Source organism: Vulpes vulpes, chromosome 6 (assembly GCF_048418805.1).
Source record: "Vulpes vulpes isolate BD-2025 chromosome 6, VulVul3, whole genome shotgun sequence".
Taxonomy (NCBI): Eukaryota; Metazoa; Chordata; class Mammalia; order Carnivora; family Canidae; genus Vulpes; species Vulpes vulpes.
The window spans coordinates 3,177,058-3,193,424 of NC_132785.1; the positions used below are offsets into that span (position 1 = coordinate 3,177,058).

Below are 16,367 nucleotides of genomic sequence, written 5' to 3' on the forward strand. Positions count from 1 at the left end.
CAGTTTTCCCGCCTTGCCCACCAGCCTGGCGTCCGGGCTACGGCTAAGACCGGCCAGCCCTGAGGGTTCAGGGGTCAGCCGCGGGCGACTCCCGCGGCCCCGGCCCCGGCTCGCTGTGGGAGCAGGACTGAGGCCGTTCCCTTGCTCGGGGGCCCCTCAGCAGCTCCCTCCTGGAACCGGCGCCGGCCTCCACGGAAGTCCAAGGGGAAGAGAGAGGAAGGGCTGTTTGATTAGCAGTCTTCGCCTGTGCGCGTGCGGGCGTGCGGGCGTGTATATGCGTGTGTGTGTTTCAAACGTTACTTATGTCTATATTTATTTATTTCCTTTTCAGCCAGTACAGGCTACTCTGTCATCTTTGAAGATGTTAGATGTGGGAAAGTGGCCAATTTTCTCCCTTTGCTCCGAGGAGGAACTGCAGTTAATTCGTCAGGCCTGTGTCTTCGGCAGCGCCGGCAATGAAGTCTTATATACCACAGTAAACGATGAGGTAGAGGTCGAAGGAGACGTTCAGCCCCTCTCGGGATTGGGTTTGCTAAGTTGAAGGTCTTGGGTGGGGCGGGGGTGGGAGGAACGAGGGAATTACGGTTGTAAGAAGAAAGCATGGAGAGTAGATTCTTCTTATATCTTGTTAAACAGTGAAGCGGGAACTATGGGCTCTCCAGAAATACAAGTGCTCGAACTAACAGTGGTTTTTCTTCCCCCATAGATTTTTGTGCTTGGCACAAACTGCTGTGGCTGTTTGGGATTAGGTGACGTCCAGAGTACCATTGAACCTCGGAGACTGGATGCTTTAAGTGGCAAGAAGATAGCCTGCCTCAGCTATGGGAGTGGCCCCCATATTGTCCTTGCGACCACAGGTAACCTAGGAGCACATGTAGAATTGGAGCCACTGCCTTGTTAGAAGCAGGACTTAGGACCACCCCTTAAACCGAGAACGTACTTTTTGGTTGGGCAGGAGTTTCCGCCTCTGCCCTGTGAGCTTGACTCTTGTCCGTGCTTTGGACACCATGAAATATGAACATATCTGAATATGAGAGTAAGATAATGTAGCAGATGGAATCCAGCAAGCATTGGCACTTTGGACGTGAGAATGACAGTGCTGTAAGCCCAGTGAACCCCTTTTGTTTATGCTTCTAGAAAGTTTAATTATTTTGCATTAAAATGCTGAACTCACTCTGGACTTTTTGAACTTGGGATCCCTGATCTATGAACTAATGAAGTCCAAGATGCCCTCTAACTCCTAGCACTGGGATTCTTGTCATGAACGTGACTGATGGCTATATTTGATATTAGTAGGATAGAGAATTAAATACTCTCATGGCTATTTTATGAATTCACGCTAATAAGACATTTTAATTAAATCATACCGTAGAGGTTTTTTTTAAGCTGGGTATTCATTTTATTAGTATTCTTTGAACTGAAAATAAAGTTTATAAACATTCTTTTGATTACTTATTTCACATAAATTTTAGGGAATTTTGGTTGGCAGGAATAGGCTGGATTTTTTTGGACCATTTTCTTTGGCGGAAATTCTACATAAAGTATTTAAATTTTTTTTTTCGTAGAGGCATCAAAGCACTGACAAGGCAGAGGCAAATTATTGGATCATATTTAAGAGAAAGTGCGAACTAAGGTTAAAGGGAACTTAAAGCTACTTTTGCCTTCAGGACATCTACCTCTCCACTTAGATGGGGTTGTGGTTTGATGTACTCCTGAGGTAGAAGGGATCGTGCACCAGAGATCTAACATGTTATGCTAGGTCCATGAAGGGCTATAATGTAGGGGCAAGGATGGGCCGGCTCCTCCATCTCGAAGGCACTGAACAGAAAAATCCTTGGCTGTAAGCAAAGCAAGAAGGAAAAGAGAAAGAAAAGGAAGAAAACCTGTCCCTGAAGGGTTGTACTCATGCATTTGTATTCCAGTTCACATCAGACTGGGTGGGCCAAGAAATCCTAAGTGTTGGATCTATCAAAGAAGTACCTTTAAGGGCCTTCATGGCATGACAGAGGTTAATGCAGATGCTTTCTTGAAGAAGGCACCTTCACTTCATCTTAGGCCTGAGGAAACACATTGCCATTGAAAAATGAGTTTTCAGTGGCAGTTAGTAGCATATAGTCAAAGATAACCAGGGACACAGGGAAACAAGGCACCACGAATGAGAACCAAGCAGAAAAGGACAGCAAAAACTGACTACGAAGTATCAGATATTAGAATGATCAGATACCAGTTATAAGAGAGCTGTATTTATTGTGTTTGAAAAAATACCAGATGAGCTTGAGGCTATATCCTGTAGAGATGAGAAGATTTGAAAAAGAACCGAATAAACAATATAATCATCAAAATGTAAAGCTCAGTGGGCAAGTTTTATAGCAGTTTGGACACATCGAAAGAAAATGAAGATTAGAAGAAATTAGCTATCTGGAATGTAGCAGAAACAGATAATATAGTAGAAAATACAGACAAAAGGAGTATATACTGTATGATTCCATTTATTGAAAGTTCAAGAATAGGAAAAACTGAATTCTCTTATTCAGGATTATATATGGTGAGCTTTTTGAGTGATCATCCAGTTATATTTCTTGATCTGAGTGGTAGTACATGACTATGTGCTTTGTCGTTATTTCTAGAACAGCATATATTCTATGAACTTTTCTGAATGTGTATTATACTACACAATAAATAACAAAGATTTAAAAAATTAACTTGATGATCATTTTATAGATAGGAAAGTAGCCCCAGAGAAGGTAAATGATCTTACAGTCTTTTGACTTTCAATCTGATATTTCTTCCTGTTACTCTTGGTAACATTTCTCGGCTGTTTATTAAAAACTTATCTCCCAGTTATCATAATTTCATCCATTTCAATTCACCTTGTTGCTTTGAGATAGAATATAGTTTGTATTTCCAAATGTGTTCTTTTATGCAATGAGTTTGGTGGAATAGGGAAGTTGATTAGTTTTTGCACATGCATTTTTAGTTTTCATTCATGAAGGTGTGCAAATATGTATGTTCATATAATAAAGTAGAAGTTTTGAAAGCTGGTTGTATTTCTTTTTATTTTCAGAAGGAGAAGTCTTTACCTGGGGTCATAATGCTTATAGCCAGCTGGGCAATGGGACAACTAATCATGGTTTAGTGCCCTGTCATATTTCTACTAATTTGTCAAACAAACAAGTCACTGAAGTTGCCTGTGGGTCTTACCATTCTTTGGTGCTAACATCTGATGGAGAGGTGAGAATAGTTAGCATAAATCTCATTGATTTTTTTCAATAAGGTTACGTAGATTCTTATAGCAGTCTTAGAAATATGATCATTTGATTTAAATAACCATTTTCCTCAAGTTCAATCTTATTCTTGTTGGCAGTTCATAGTCATGGTGGTTATATCATGAAGTGTACCTTTATGTAGTAGGGATTTCTATTAAATTCCTAGCAAAATTTAAAAGGCTGTATTTTCCTTCTATATGGCTGTACTCGAGGGTTTTATTTGCTAAAAGAAAAAATTTCAAAATGCTGGAAAATATGGCTAAGGTATCTATAAGTAGATATTTAATTTATTTATTTATTTTTTAGATATTTTAATAATATGTGATATTTGAGAATAATTATTGCTATTTGAGTAGATAATACCAATAACCTAATTTTATGACATACTGCATTTTGTAAGAATGAATTTCATAAAAACTTCTCTGCCTGTGGTGTGAGAATTGATGGATATCAGGCACTTTGAGAGCAAAGATGAGGCACTATGAGTACATATTTGCGTCCAACTGGGACACTTTATAAACGAGTGTGTTTCATTTTTCGATTCCCAGGTATTTGCTTGGGGCTATAATAACTCCGGGCAGGTAGGATCTGGATCAACAGCCAATCAGCCGATCCCTCGAAGAGTCACAGGCTGCTTACAAAATAAAGTTGTTGTGAACATAGCATGTGGGCAGATGTGTTCGATGGCAGTGGTGAATACTGGGGAGGTAAGAAAGTTGTGTGCTGTGTTGTTTTTAAAAACCCATTTGCCTTGCTGGTGTCCTACTGATGCGGCACGTTTCTCTCCAGCAGAGAGCTTGCTTGCTTATGTTTTCCTTGGACATTGAGTCTCTGGTTTTCTCTCAGGTCTATGTCTGGGGTTACAATGGAAATGGGCAGCTTGGACTCGGCAGTAGCGGCAACCAGCCAACTCCCTGTAGAATAGCAGCTCTGCAAGGCATTCGCGTCCAGCGGGTATGTCCACAATTGGTTTCCGTGTGCCTGCTTTTAAGTCTTTAGGGGCAAAGATACACAGTTTTCTTGGCAGATGAAGGGTTTAGCTGCTTGATGTTTTCTTCATTGAAGTGAAGGCTAAAGCTCTGTTTCCCTGAATTAATTTGTAGATGTTCATCAGGAATTTACGTTTCTAGGCCATTCTCATACTTAGCTGTTGGAATGTAAATTGTCACAATCTTTCCAAGGAAACTTTGGTAGTATATATGTCAAGAGCCTCGAAAATACTCAGAGCCTTTGTTCTGTAATTTTATTCCTAGGTATTAGCCTAAGGAACCAAAATGAAAGACACTTACAGGATTAGAGGAGAAGATATAGCAAAAAAAGAAAGAGAGAGAGAGAGAGAGAGAGGGAGAGAAAGAAAGAGAAAGAAAAAGTTAACTTCAATAAATAAATAATAGATGTAGTAGGATAATTTAATCAAATAATGTTAATGATTAAATAAATTATACTAAATCTGTATGAATGGAAATGATGTTTACAAAGGGTTTTGAAGGATATGGAAATAGTGCTATGTGATGTCAAGTAAAAATAAAGATACAGACATGGTGCGTGGAGACATGGTACATATCCATGTATCTATATATGAGTAGAAAAATAATCCAGATCTCAAGATTAGTTTCATATTTATACTTTTCTACATTTTTTCCACATTGAACATGTTTTAGTTTTACAAAAAAGGAAACAAATTCTTAAAAAGTAAACGAATCCCTGGGTGGCTCAGTGGTTTGGCAACTGCCTTGGCCTAGGGTATGATCCTGGAGACCCAGGATCGAGTCCCACATCAGGCTTCCTGCATGGAGCCTGCTTCTCCTCTGTGTCTCTGCCTCTCTCTCTCTCTCTGTGTGTGTGTCTCATGAATAAATAAATATTTTTTTTTTTAAAAAGTAAAAGCGTATTTCATATTCAGTCCACACCCTTGGTCTCTGTGAACATAATGAATGCCATATTTAAAGCTGAACAAACCAGATGCATGTCACTAAAGGACTCGTGTTGATCTTACTGCAGTTTTGGCCACACACAGGCTAAACCAGTTCTAGACAAAACTGGTTACCTTGATGTTTTGCCTCTCTGAGCAGGCTGCCACTGTTTGGGTTTTTTTTTTTTTTTTTTTTTTTTTGCATCTTTGGTTCTTAACCTACCTTGTGAAAGCATATTTGCGGGCCTAAGTGGATTTGGGTTTTCTTTTTCTAGGTTGCCTGTGGCTATGCACACACATTAGTTTTAACAGATGAAGGCCAAGTGTATGCTTGGGGTGCAAATTCTTATGGTCAGTTGGGCACTGGCAATAAAAGTAACCAGTCCTATCCTGCGCCTGTCGTCGTGGAAAAGGACAGGTAATATGTGCATTTTCAAAATAACTTGCGTGTTCTTTAGTTTATTAAAACCACGTAGACATGATACAGAATTGTGGGCAACTTACTGCTAATGTTAGAATATTCTTTCATGAGTGCATTCATCCCTTTTTAAAATTGGCTTTTGGGCGCACCTGAGTGGCTCGGTTGGCCCGAGAACACTGGCTGAGCTGCTGACTCATGTTTTCTGTTCAGGTCATGATCTCAGGGTTGTGGGTTCAGGCCCCTCATTGGGCTTTGTGCTCAGTGGGGAGTCTGCACGGGATTGTCTCTTCCTCTGTGCTTCCCCACACTCATGCTGTCTCTCTTTCTCTCTCTAAATAAATAAACCTTTTAAAAATAAATTAAATAAAATCGGCTTTTGAGCTGCTGGGGAGTTTATATGTTACATATTCCCCTTTCACTCACCCATATTTCAGCTACTCTACACGAACCTCCAGCGGCTATCCTACTGTGTTCTCCTCCGGCACAAATTACCTTTTCCTCCTTCTCATCGTTTTCTGTTTTATATTCTTAAGAGAAAGTTGTTAACGCTTGAGGTCAATCTTCTCTGCTTAGGAAAAGCACCTCAAATGAGGTATAAAGCTGTTCACTCAGCTACTTATAAAACGTAGTGGAAAGGATAGGACACTCTCATTATTTTAGTTCCCAAGCTATGAGGAAGTGTGAAATGGTTAGAAAATTAAGACTTCGCTTTGCCTACTTGTCTGCAAGGTTGTGTTAAGTAATTAGCATATGCAGAATTTCCCCCCAGATTATCCCACTATTTTTTTAAAAGCCTTTTGAGTGTCTCAGACATGGCATTATCACTGCCTTTTCATTCTACGTGTTTTGACACAGTGCTATTGAACAAAAACATTTCATTAGTGTTTCTGTTAAACTAGGGTTGTAATCACTGTGGGAATTAATACGGCTATTTTCATTTTTATTGTGCATATTAATTTTTGTTACATCTGATTTTAAAGTAAATATATGGACACGTAGATCATTTTGCATTTGTATGCAATTCTTTTACATTTTGTTGGAGTATTTAACAATGAAAGTGAAGAACCAGATTATCATTCTCAACCCCCTTGATTTTCATTTGAGCATTATAAGCCGGCTAATTTTAACATATGTCAAATAGGTTTAAAAAAAGACCTGTTTCTGGTTTATTTCCCCCAAAATCTTAGGATAAGACCCTGGACCTCTCAAGGATTGGGAAGGAGAAGAGGGACTGGAGGTCAGGAGCCGGTGAGTGTGTGCTGGAGGCACACAGCCGTGCTCTTTGCATTTCCCTTAGACATAGTCCCAGTCCCGAGCTACTCAGTGAAAAGAGAAGGGACCGTCTTGAGACTTTGAACAATCCCACAGATGCCTCAGTTGAGCAAAGCCAGTCAGTAGGGACATTTAGTATTTACATACATGACAAAGAAGAGTTAAAGGATCAAATAAAGGTGCCGTGGAAATAAAAACAACATATTTATGTGGCACTTAACCGTTTTTATGGTGCTGCCACACTTCACGTACTTTTTAACTCATTTGCCAAGTCCACCGCGCTCCGCTCACCAGCAGCCTGCCCCACGTTTGCACCCTGGTCCCCGAGCGTCCCAGAGCGAGTCACACAGAGCCAGGGGGCAGCATGGTGGAGGAGGCAGGAGAGGCAGAGAAGCCGGCATGGGAGTTACGTGAGTGCCAACGCCTTACCTGGTACTTGAGAGTATTGCTTTTTTTGTCTATTGTAAAAACTCCATTAAAAAAAAAAAGCGTTTTAACTATTTTGAAATTTTGAATTATAACTGTAAAAAAAAAGTGGAAATAGCCACACACTTGCCTGCTCACTGTTGTCCACATAGTCACCATTTTGGCTACGACCATCATGGATGAATGTTTTGAACGAGATCCTCCTGCTTTTCTGTTTTCCGTGCCTGAATTTGCCGTGGTAATCCCTGTTTGCAGGCCCCGCATCACACGAGCATTGCAAGGGAGGAATTTGTAAGTCTGCTGGGACTTGTTTTGCACGTACCCACCCCTTCTCAGCAACTGAAACGTGCAGATATGTTAGGACTTATGTCTCAAGAAGTCCCTTCTGAGTCTTGGGGCCCATTTCGGGGAAGTTGAACTACTTAGAAACAAAAGGATTGAATTTAGGGTGGGGTGGATCGTCAGGTCCTGGTTACCTGGTCACAGAACTGGAAGGTGAAAATCTGTCTACATTGGATCCTTTGCTTAAATGACAACCCAGAGGAAACCTTTTAAGATTTTTCCCACAGAGGCCCGCTTCTGATGAAGACTGCTAATAACATTTGTTAGCAATTTATGTTCATATAAAAGTAATTTTAATGACTAAAGCGATTCTCTTCTCTCTAATCCAGTCATTCCCAATCTTTCTGAAGTCTCAATACTTTGATTTACCAGCATTTGTCTTTGTTCCTGAAGTTTCATAAAGGCATATTTTGAAGTTAAATTGAGTTAAAACTCACTTTGCCTTGCGTTTCCGTGGATTTTGTGACACCTTGCGATAATTGCAATGACGTTGGCCTCTTACAAAGCCAGGCTTGGGAATCACTGCTCTAGACCTTTTATGATCATCCTTTGTCCCCCACTCTTCTTCTCGCTCACAAATCACCTTTTTTCTCTCCTCCTCGTTTTCTGTTTTACATTCTTCCTCAGTCTCTGCGTTTTCATTTCTAGTACCACGGCCATTCAGCTGTGGTCCTTGGGGATCATCCCGTGGAGGGGACACAAAATTCCTTCATCATGAATGTGTAGTACCTTCTCTTCGTTACGCATGGCTGCAAAATAAAATGTGAGATATGCCAGACACCCTGACAAGTGGAGGTGAGCTCAGTCCACAGTCACTGTCTGTTATATATTAGACTGGAGAGTCTGAGCTTCCGAATTGGCTTCTTGGTACGAGTTGGATTTAGGAACAGATGACCTTAGGCAACTGCGGGATGCCTTGGCAGTTGGTTGGGTCCCACGCTCAGCCTGAAGGCTCCCTCTAAACTGTCTCCACTCTTGTTCCTGTAGCGGCTGCTGCCGTCAGCCCAGCCCGTGCCCCACCCTTGACTTCCCTCCTGCGCAGCTGCTGGGTGTTCAGGTAAACGTCACCTGGCTCAGGGAGGCCGGTGCTCCAGCGCCTTCTGCACCCGGAGCCCTTTGCCACATCTGTTCCACCCTTTCTCCACGAAGCAGCATTCCTGCCTCCTGTAAGGGCAGAGGCTACGCTCCCTTTTCTGTGGAGGCTGGTAAAGATATCCCAGAAGCCAATGTCGGAATTAAAGCATTTTGGTTTTCTGATGTTGGGTGGAAGGACGCTGTTTCGTTCCCACCCGTTACATTTTTCATAGAACATTATCAGGGAAAACAGGTGATTTTAAGCGGTCTCCCAGAGCTCCTGTCACCACTGGTAAACACTTGAGTCTCTGGAGGAAGCTGGCTGTGAATGTGCGCTGTGCTGGGGAGCTGGTTTCGTTGACCCTTCACCACAAGGCCGTGAAACGATTGCTATCTTGTCTTCTCTTCCCTTGCCTTTTTTTTTTTTTTTTTAAGAATAAAATGGATGATAAGAGTTTAGGTAACTCGGCCCCCACAGGCTGCCCTCTGACCCCCAGCCCGTGCCCTGGCCACCGCAGCAAGGTGTGCAAAATGAGATAGGTCGCTGCTCTCACATTTGATGTAACGTGTGAGGGTAGATGGTAACAGTAGATGCCCTTTCTTTGAATAAATATATTTATTCTATTTCCTTCCCCTTTTTTCTTTTTTTGTTGAAAAGAGAAGCCAAATAGGATTGGCCATCTTCCTGGTGTGGGCATGGAAGGTTCATTTGTAAAGTCCCCGGCTGGGTTCGGGCCCAGTCGCGGACTTAACTGTGCAGCCAGGAAAGGTCTCAGTGTCTGAATTGATCATTGGAAATGTCCAGGCTCTGTATGAGGGAGGCTTTGCCGCCGAGAACACTTAGCAGGAATCCCGTCAAGAAAGCTCTGCTCCTGGCTGCTATTTGTATACCAGACACCGTGCGTGGTGTATTTGATCACTTCTCAGGTCCTCGCCTTGCATGTGATGAAACTGAGGCTTCGAGAGGCTCAGGGACATTCCCATGGTCACCTGGCCTCGTTGGTAGAGCCCGGATGCGCCCCTGGGCCCGCCGGACTCCAGCGTCTAGGCTCTTCACCCTGGCACGCTGTGGCCTCTTTTCTAGTTAGTTCTCCTGTTGTCCAGAAAGCAGCCCTTGAATAAATCAGTGAAATTACTTGGGCCACACGTAAAATCCGTGCGCTGCAGCCTTCTGACGCAAGCCACCAGAGCGGTCTCCAGCCTGTGTGATGTCCGTCTTCCCTCCTTGGCTGGGAGGCATCCGGCTAGACATCCAGGGACATCTCCATCCTCCCACGGCTAGCCGGTCACGGGGTCTTACCCACCCCTCAGTTGCTCTGGGTTGTTGAGTGTTTCCCAGCTAGTCCATAAAATGACCTCTAAGTTGCTTAGTCAGACACCATGTTGGGGAGAGAAACACACTTGGGGAGGAACAAGCCAGTGATTCGGGCTGCCAGGAACCTGCAGCCCAGCTGGGTAGGTACGACCCAGGCCGTGCTTCCGGGACGCAGGTGAACCAGAGGCCTCCTACTTCGGGGCTGTTTGAGCTGGGCCTTGAAAGATGGGCAGGATTTCTAAGGCAGAAAGGAAAGAGCATTCTCGAACAAGCTGCCTGAACTGTGAGTAAGAATATTGAGGGGCAGCGAGTACCTCTGTGTGTTGGCGCCCGGAGGACGTAGGCGAGTGTGGTTCGAAAGGGGGCTGGATACAGACAGGCGAGTTGTGTTAGGGCCTCGTGCCACGTGCCTCGATCCTATCTTGTGGGAAGCCACTGCTGGCCCGAAGGCACTGATGGGGAGCAACGTGTCTTCAGCCCTCGTGCAGCCGATTCAGAGGAGAGGGAGAGTCTGAGGCAGGGACACCGAGCAGGCTGTCCCTTGGTGCAGGTACGTGGGGTGGAGGCGGATGGCAGTTGTCCGAGCAGCTCTGTCACCTGTCAGTGGCTATTCTGAGCGGGAAGGCGGAGGAAGTCCCAGCGGAGTCGGAAGCTCTGCGCCTCCGGCCCGAGGGTGCGGGCGCCCTGGGCGCTCGGGCAAAGGCAGGACGCTGACCTGCCTCGGGGGAAAGCAGTTTACGCTCTTCTCTGAATCTGCGTGGCGGCGTAGGCTCGCAGCAGAGTAACCAGTTCCAAATCACCAAAACCAGAGTTTTCCATTAGGAAGGAAGCCGAGAACTAGGTCCCTGGCAAAATCAGGGGGCTCTAACGTGTGTCAGTTTCGGGAACCTGCGCCCCTAGGCCCCGGAAGGTAGGAGGGGGGCCCACGGCGAGTTCTGGCTGACGCTAAAATTGGTGAAATCTTGATGAAAATATTTCTTGATACTGGGTCAAGACCTGGGTTAAGTAAGTAGCCTGAGTCCTTTTTTTTAAAGCTATTTAATTAAGTCCTTTTTTAAGAAAAAAAAAATTAGACCACTGTTGGGTTAATCTGTTTGTTTGGGTCTCCATCCCCTTGGGAGGGTTCTTGCATCTCGCCATGGAGGCTACAGAACCAGCCAGGAGCGCCCCCAAGCCCGTCTTCCTGAGCTGCGCCGCCGAGGGACAGCTGGCCTGGACGCAAGTGTTCGGTGCCTGGAAATGGAGGCCACTAAGCCTCCTCCTGTTCGGTTTGGAAAGCAGATAAAGCTGAGGCGCGGAGGAGTCAGCTGGTCTCTTCTCCCGTTTGCCGTGTTCACCTGCTGTTTGTCTGTGGACTTAGGATCGTGGAGATCGCGGCCTGCCACTCGGCGCACACGTCGGCGGCCAAGACCCAGGGCGGGCACGTGTACATGTGGGGCCAGTGCCGGGGCCAGTCGGTGGTCCTGCCTCACCTCACCCACTTCTCCTGCACCGACGACGTGTTCGCCTGCTTCGCCACGCCTGCTGTCTCCTGGCGCCTCCTGTCCGTGGGTGAGCGGTCCTTCGTCCCCTCGGGGGACTGCCCGGTACTGGGGAGACGACTCTGGTGCTTTTAGGGTGCTAGTAACGACTTTTTCGGGTGCAGCGTCACACTCAGTTCTCTCTCGTGGGCTCCTGTGGAAGGAAACTACTTTGATGGATTAATTTTTCTTGGAAGTATCAGAAACCAACATCACGTACTAAATTCAAGGCAGTTTTAGTTGACTGCTTTTAATTTCCCTGGGAAAGGGCACCTTTGTCCTTAGCCGGCTTATTTACTGAAACATGCAAACATTTCACGGAGTGGAGCAGTTTGGGCCTTTTTAGTTGTTTTGCCAGATTTACAAGCAGATGTGGGTGAGGGTCTTATCCTTCATTGATGGTAGAGCGGTGAGAATCCGTATTTTGGGGTGGGGGGTGGGGAGCGTTGCCCTGTTGGTCACTTATCTTGGGTACTTTCGCAAGTGTCACCAGAGCAGTGCGAGAGGCTGCCTGCAGTTTGGCTCCGTCCACCTTGACCCTAGAAACTTTGCTGTTCCTCCCGTAGAACCCGACGACCACCTTACAGTGGCCGAGTCGCTCAAGAGGGAATTTGACAACCCCAACACGGCGGACCTGAAATTCCTGGTGGATGGGAAGTACATTTACGCGCATAAAGTGCTGCTCAAAATTAGGTAAGGAATCCTTTCTTTTGAGAATTGAAATAAGTACCTTTATTAGGTCCCAGCGGCCTAGGCCCGTCAGTAGTTAGGGAAGAAGGGAGGCCGGTTTCGCCCTAGGAGCGGACAGCCCAGCCTGGGGATCAGGTGTCCGTGGGGGGAGCACCGGGCAGGCTGGCGGGGTTGTGTCCTTGTGTTTGGACGTGAATACCTGCGGGCAACACTGTCTCAAAGGTCTCCGTGTGCTCTGGTGAATTCCATGAATTGTGCATCCCATAAATTCTAATTAATATTCCTTATAGTTATTCAACCCTATTGGTTTTTTTTTTTTTTAATTGTATTTATTTATTCCTGAGAGACCCCGAGAGGGAGGCAGAGACCGCAGCCGAGGGAGAGGCCCGAGGCGGGACTCGATCCCGGGCCCCGGGGGTCACGCCCTGGGCCGCGGGCAGACGCTCAGCCGCTGAGCCCCGCAGACAAGCGCCCGGTTTTCACGAGGCCGCGGTCACGCCCCGTGCCCGGGCTGCCCCGCCGTTACCCCGTAAAGAGCCTCGCTGCGAGGACCGGGTGTCCTGAGGTCGGGGCGCCGGCCAGCCCCGGGCAGGAGGGGTGGGGGGGCAGGGCCGCGGGGCGGGGGGGGGGGGGGGGGGGGGACCCGGGCGAGGCCTCGGCGCTTCTGTGCCCTGCAGGTGTGAGCACTTCCGCTCCTCCCTGGAGGACCACGAGGACGACACGGTGGAGATGAGCGAGTTCTCGTACCCGGTCTACCGCGCCTTCCTCGAGTTCCTGTACACCGACCGCGTCAGCCTGCCCCCCGAGGAGGCCGTAGGTGGGGGCCGGGGCTCCGCGGGGCTCCTGCGCCCCGGCACGGGGGGGGGGGGGGGGGGGAGGGCGGGAGCCGGGGGCCTCGGGAGCAGGGTGCTGGGTGCCGAGCGCTGGGAGTGGAGGTGCCGGGTGCTGAGCGTGGGGGGTCGGGAGCAAGGGGGGCCGTGGGAGCGGGGGGGGGGGCGGGTGCCGAGTGGGGGGCCCCGGGAGTGGAGGTGCCGGGTGCCGAGCGGGGGTGCCCCGGAAGCGGGTGCCAGGTGCTGAGTGGGGGGGGGCCCAGGAGTGGGGCCGCCCCGGGAGTAGGGGGCGGCCCGGGAGCGGGGAGACCCCGAGAGTGGGGGTGGGGGGCTCAGGAGCGGGGGGGGGGCAGGTGCTGAGCGGGGCTGGGGTGCCTCGGGAGCGGGGGGCGGTGCCCCAGGAGCGGGGGGCGGACCCCGGGAGCGGGGGGCCCCGGGACCAAGGGGGCCCGGGAGCGGGGGTCCGGCTGCCCCCGGGGCGTGTGCGGTGCGCAGGGAGTCCACGCCTGTGGCACGACCCCCAGGGCCTCTGGGCTCAGGCCCGGGAAGAGGCGGGAGCGGACGTCGCCCTCGGGTGCCACCAGGGCCATGTGGGGAGTTTGGAAGTGACCCCAGGGCGCCTCGTGGGCGGAGCAGCCTTCAGTTTGCGTGGGGGCCGGTGAGGCCGGTGAGGCCGCGTCCTGCCGCCGCGGAGCCCTCCTTCCCGCAGACGTGGGCCGTGGGGGCACGTGCGCCCCGGAGCCGGGTCCTTGGGGCGAGGAGCCCGCAGCGCGATGCTGGGGCGCAGGTAGCGGCTGCCTGTTGGGGAGCGCACGTGGCTCCAGGAGGCCGCACCAGCCGCGCCCACAGCGCGGCCCCCCTTCCCCTCCGCAGTGCCGGGTCCTGGGTTACCTGGAGCCACGCTGACCGGAGCTGGGGCCCCACCGCGGGGCTGCTCGTGTGTCTGTCAGACCCGCCGGATGGTCCAGGTGCAAGGTGGCTGTGCCCTGGGTCAGGGCCGTGTAGCTGGAGCTGTCCACTCGCTCCCGACAGCTGGTAACCAGAGAGCTGCGGGATTTGCTCCGGGGTGGGGGGCACGTGTGAGCCAGAGAGGGAAGGCTCCCCGCTTTCGGGTGCTCGCCCCAGGAGCTGGGTTAATGGAGGGATCATCCGTTAAGCTGAGGACGACGACGGGAAGGGACAGGGTTTGCCCTAGAGTGTGACAAGTCAAAGGAGTTTGAGTCCGTCTTAGACTCCGCGTGGCAATTTTTCTGTAGCCCCCCCCCCCAACATTTGCAGGGCCCCGGGTGAGAATCCAAATAAAGGCCCTTGTACATTTGTCTAAAAATGCAAAGTTCTACGTTAAGCTAACAGATTGCAGATAAAATAGGTTCAATCCTCACTTTGAAAAATAGACCTTCGTTGAGAACTGAACGGCCAGGCTTGAGTTTTAGTTGCAGTTTAGAATTTTAGGGCTGTCGAGAGCTCCTTTCGGGAGCGCACAGAGGGACAGGCCCCAGGCGTCCAGCTGTGGCCTGCACTGGGGGGTGTACAAGCCCCCCCTCCTGGGCCGCACCTGCGGCTGGGCACCTGCCCGTTGGCGGCCTGATCTGGAGGGGAGGGAACGTCCACCTGCGGGGCCTCCGGGCCAGTTGGGGATTCCAGAGTCCCGGGTGCCCCAAGTGTGGTCTAGGGGCTGGTGCGTGGCTCCTGGGCCGCTGTGGTGAGGACTGCGCGTGGAGGGGTGCAGGTCCGGGCTGTGTTGAGCAGGGGCTCAGGGCCGGGTCTTCCCTGAGGGCGGCACCTGTGGGTGTGCACTGATGTGATCCCAAAGCTGGGGGCTGTGGGGGGGGCGGTATGGATAGGAATTTGGGAGTTTCCAAGAACTGACCAGAAACAACGGAGCCGTCGCAGCTCCCGGGATTAAGAGAGATTGCGGTTCCTCCGTTGGGCCGTGGGCCTTCTCTGATTTTAACGGTATTGGCCCTGTTCCCATGGACACCAGTTTCCCGCCCAGACCCCCCGCCCCCCCTTAGTAGCAGAGAGACGGGGAAACAGTTGCCGTTGTCCAACGGGTGAAGTCGCAGCTCCCGGTGCTTCGCGTGGACCCGTGACCTGAGGTCGGCGCAGCCCGGGCCGGGGGTGGACCTAGCGAGTGTCGGTCCCCGCGTCCAGGGTCTCTGGCGCCTGGACTCATCAGCGAGCCCTGAGCCCCCGGGGGGGGGGGGTCAGGGGCCCGCAGGTGTATGCGGCAGTGGTCCCGGGACAGAGGTATGTGCCCGGGCTGCGGGTGACACGGCGGGAGGCCGCAGTTGTTAGGGCCGCAGTTGGGCTGGGCGTCGGGGCTGCTGCCCGCCCCGCGGAGGTCTGCGGCCGGCGGGGGTCGGGGCCTGGCGCCCTCCAACAGCGCGGGGGACGGGGGCGCGTTAGGAAGAAGAAAGCGCGAGCCAGTGGGGTCTGGACGATGAGCGTGGGCAAGCTCAGCCCCGCGGCCGTGCGGACGGTGAGCGGAAGCGGGCGTGGAGCCCTTGCGTCTGGGCCGCGATGGCCCCAGTGGCCGCGGGGTGGGGGGTGCGGGAGAGGTGAGGGGTGAGGGGTGCGGGAGGGGCGGGGGGCTGCGGAGCATGCTCCTGGGGCCTCAGGGGTGTGCAGAGCGTGCTCCCAGGGCTGCGGGGGGCGGGGGGTTGCGGAGAGTGCTCCTGGGGCCGCGGCGGGCGGGGGTGTGCGGAGTGTGCTCCTGGGGCTGCGGCGGGGTGGGGGGGTGCAGAGCGTGCTCCCTGGGCCCCTGGGGGGGGGGGTGTGTGTGGAGCGTGCTCCTGGGGCTGCGGGGGGGGAGGGGGTGCAGAGCGTGCTCCCAGGGCTGCGGGGGGGTGGGGGAGGGTGCGGACTGTGCTCCTGGGGCCGCAGGGGGGAGGGCGGGGGGTGCCGAGCGGGCCGCGGGGGCGGGAGGCGCAGGGCCCGGCAGGCCTCCCCTCGCCGTCCCGAACGAGCCCCTGCCCCGGCGCCCCCGGGCCTGAGCGGCGCCGTCCTCCCGCAGGCCTGCTGGACCTGGCGACCTTCTACCGCGAGAGCCGCCTGAAGAGGCTGTGCCAGCAGACGATCAAGCAGGGCATCTGCGAGGAGAACGCCATCGCCCTGCTGTCGGCCGCCGTGAAGTACGACGCCCAGGTCCGCAGCCCGCGGGGGTGGGGGGGAGGCGGGGTCCGGGGAGGGGGTAGGCGCGACGGGGGCTCCAGGGCGCCGGCCGGAGGACCGGACTGGCCGACCCGATTCCAGGGAGGGGAATGCACGTGCGTCCGCCCAGGGCCGCGGCCCGAGGA

General features: G+C 51.2%; 1 protein-coding gene across 7 annotated transcripts in view; it reads left to right on the top strand.

Annotated features, from left to right (window-relative positions):
* The window catches only part of RCBTB2 (RCC1 and BTB domain containing protein 2), a 40,056-nt gene that overhangs the window by 20,132 nt on the left and 3,557 nt on the right, over positions 1–16,367 (top strand). For 6 of the 7 annotated variants that reach the window (XM_072760556.1, XM_072760560.1, XM_072760555.1 and 3 more), the window contains 10 exons: positions 332–487; positions 707–857; positions 3,065–3,231; positions 3,815–3,973; positions 4,113–4,220; positions 5,454–5,596; positions 11,389–11,579; positions 12,115–12,241; positions 12,916–13,055; positions 16,085–16,215. In XM_072760556.1, the coding sequence (XP_072616657.1) occupies positions 332–487; positions 707–857; positions 3,065–3,231; positions 3,815–3,973; positions 4,113–4,220; positions 5,454–5,596; positions 11,389–11,579; positions 12,115–12,241; positions 12,916–13,055; positions 16,085–16,215 (1,473 nt within the window). The remainder of the gene's footprint in view (positions 1–331; positions 488–706; positions 858–3,064; positions 3,232–3,814; positions 3,974–4,112; positions 4,221–5,453; positions 5,597–11,388; positions 11,580–12,114; positions 12,242–12,915; positions 13,056–16,084; positions 16,216–16,367) is intronic. The other variant, XR_012001973.1, reaches the window with a different exon arrangement.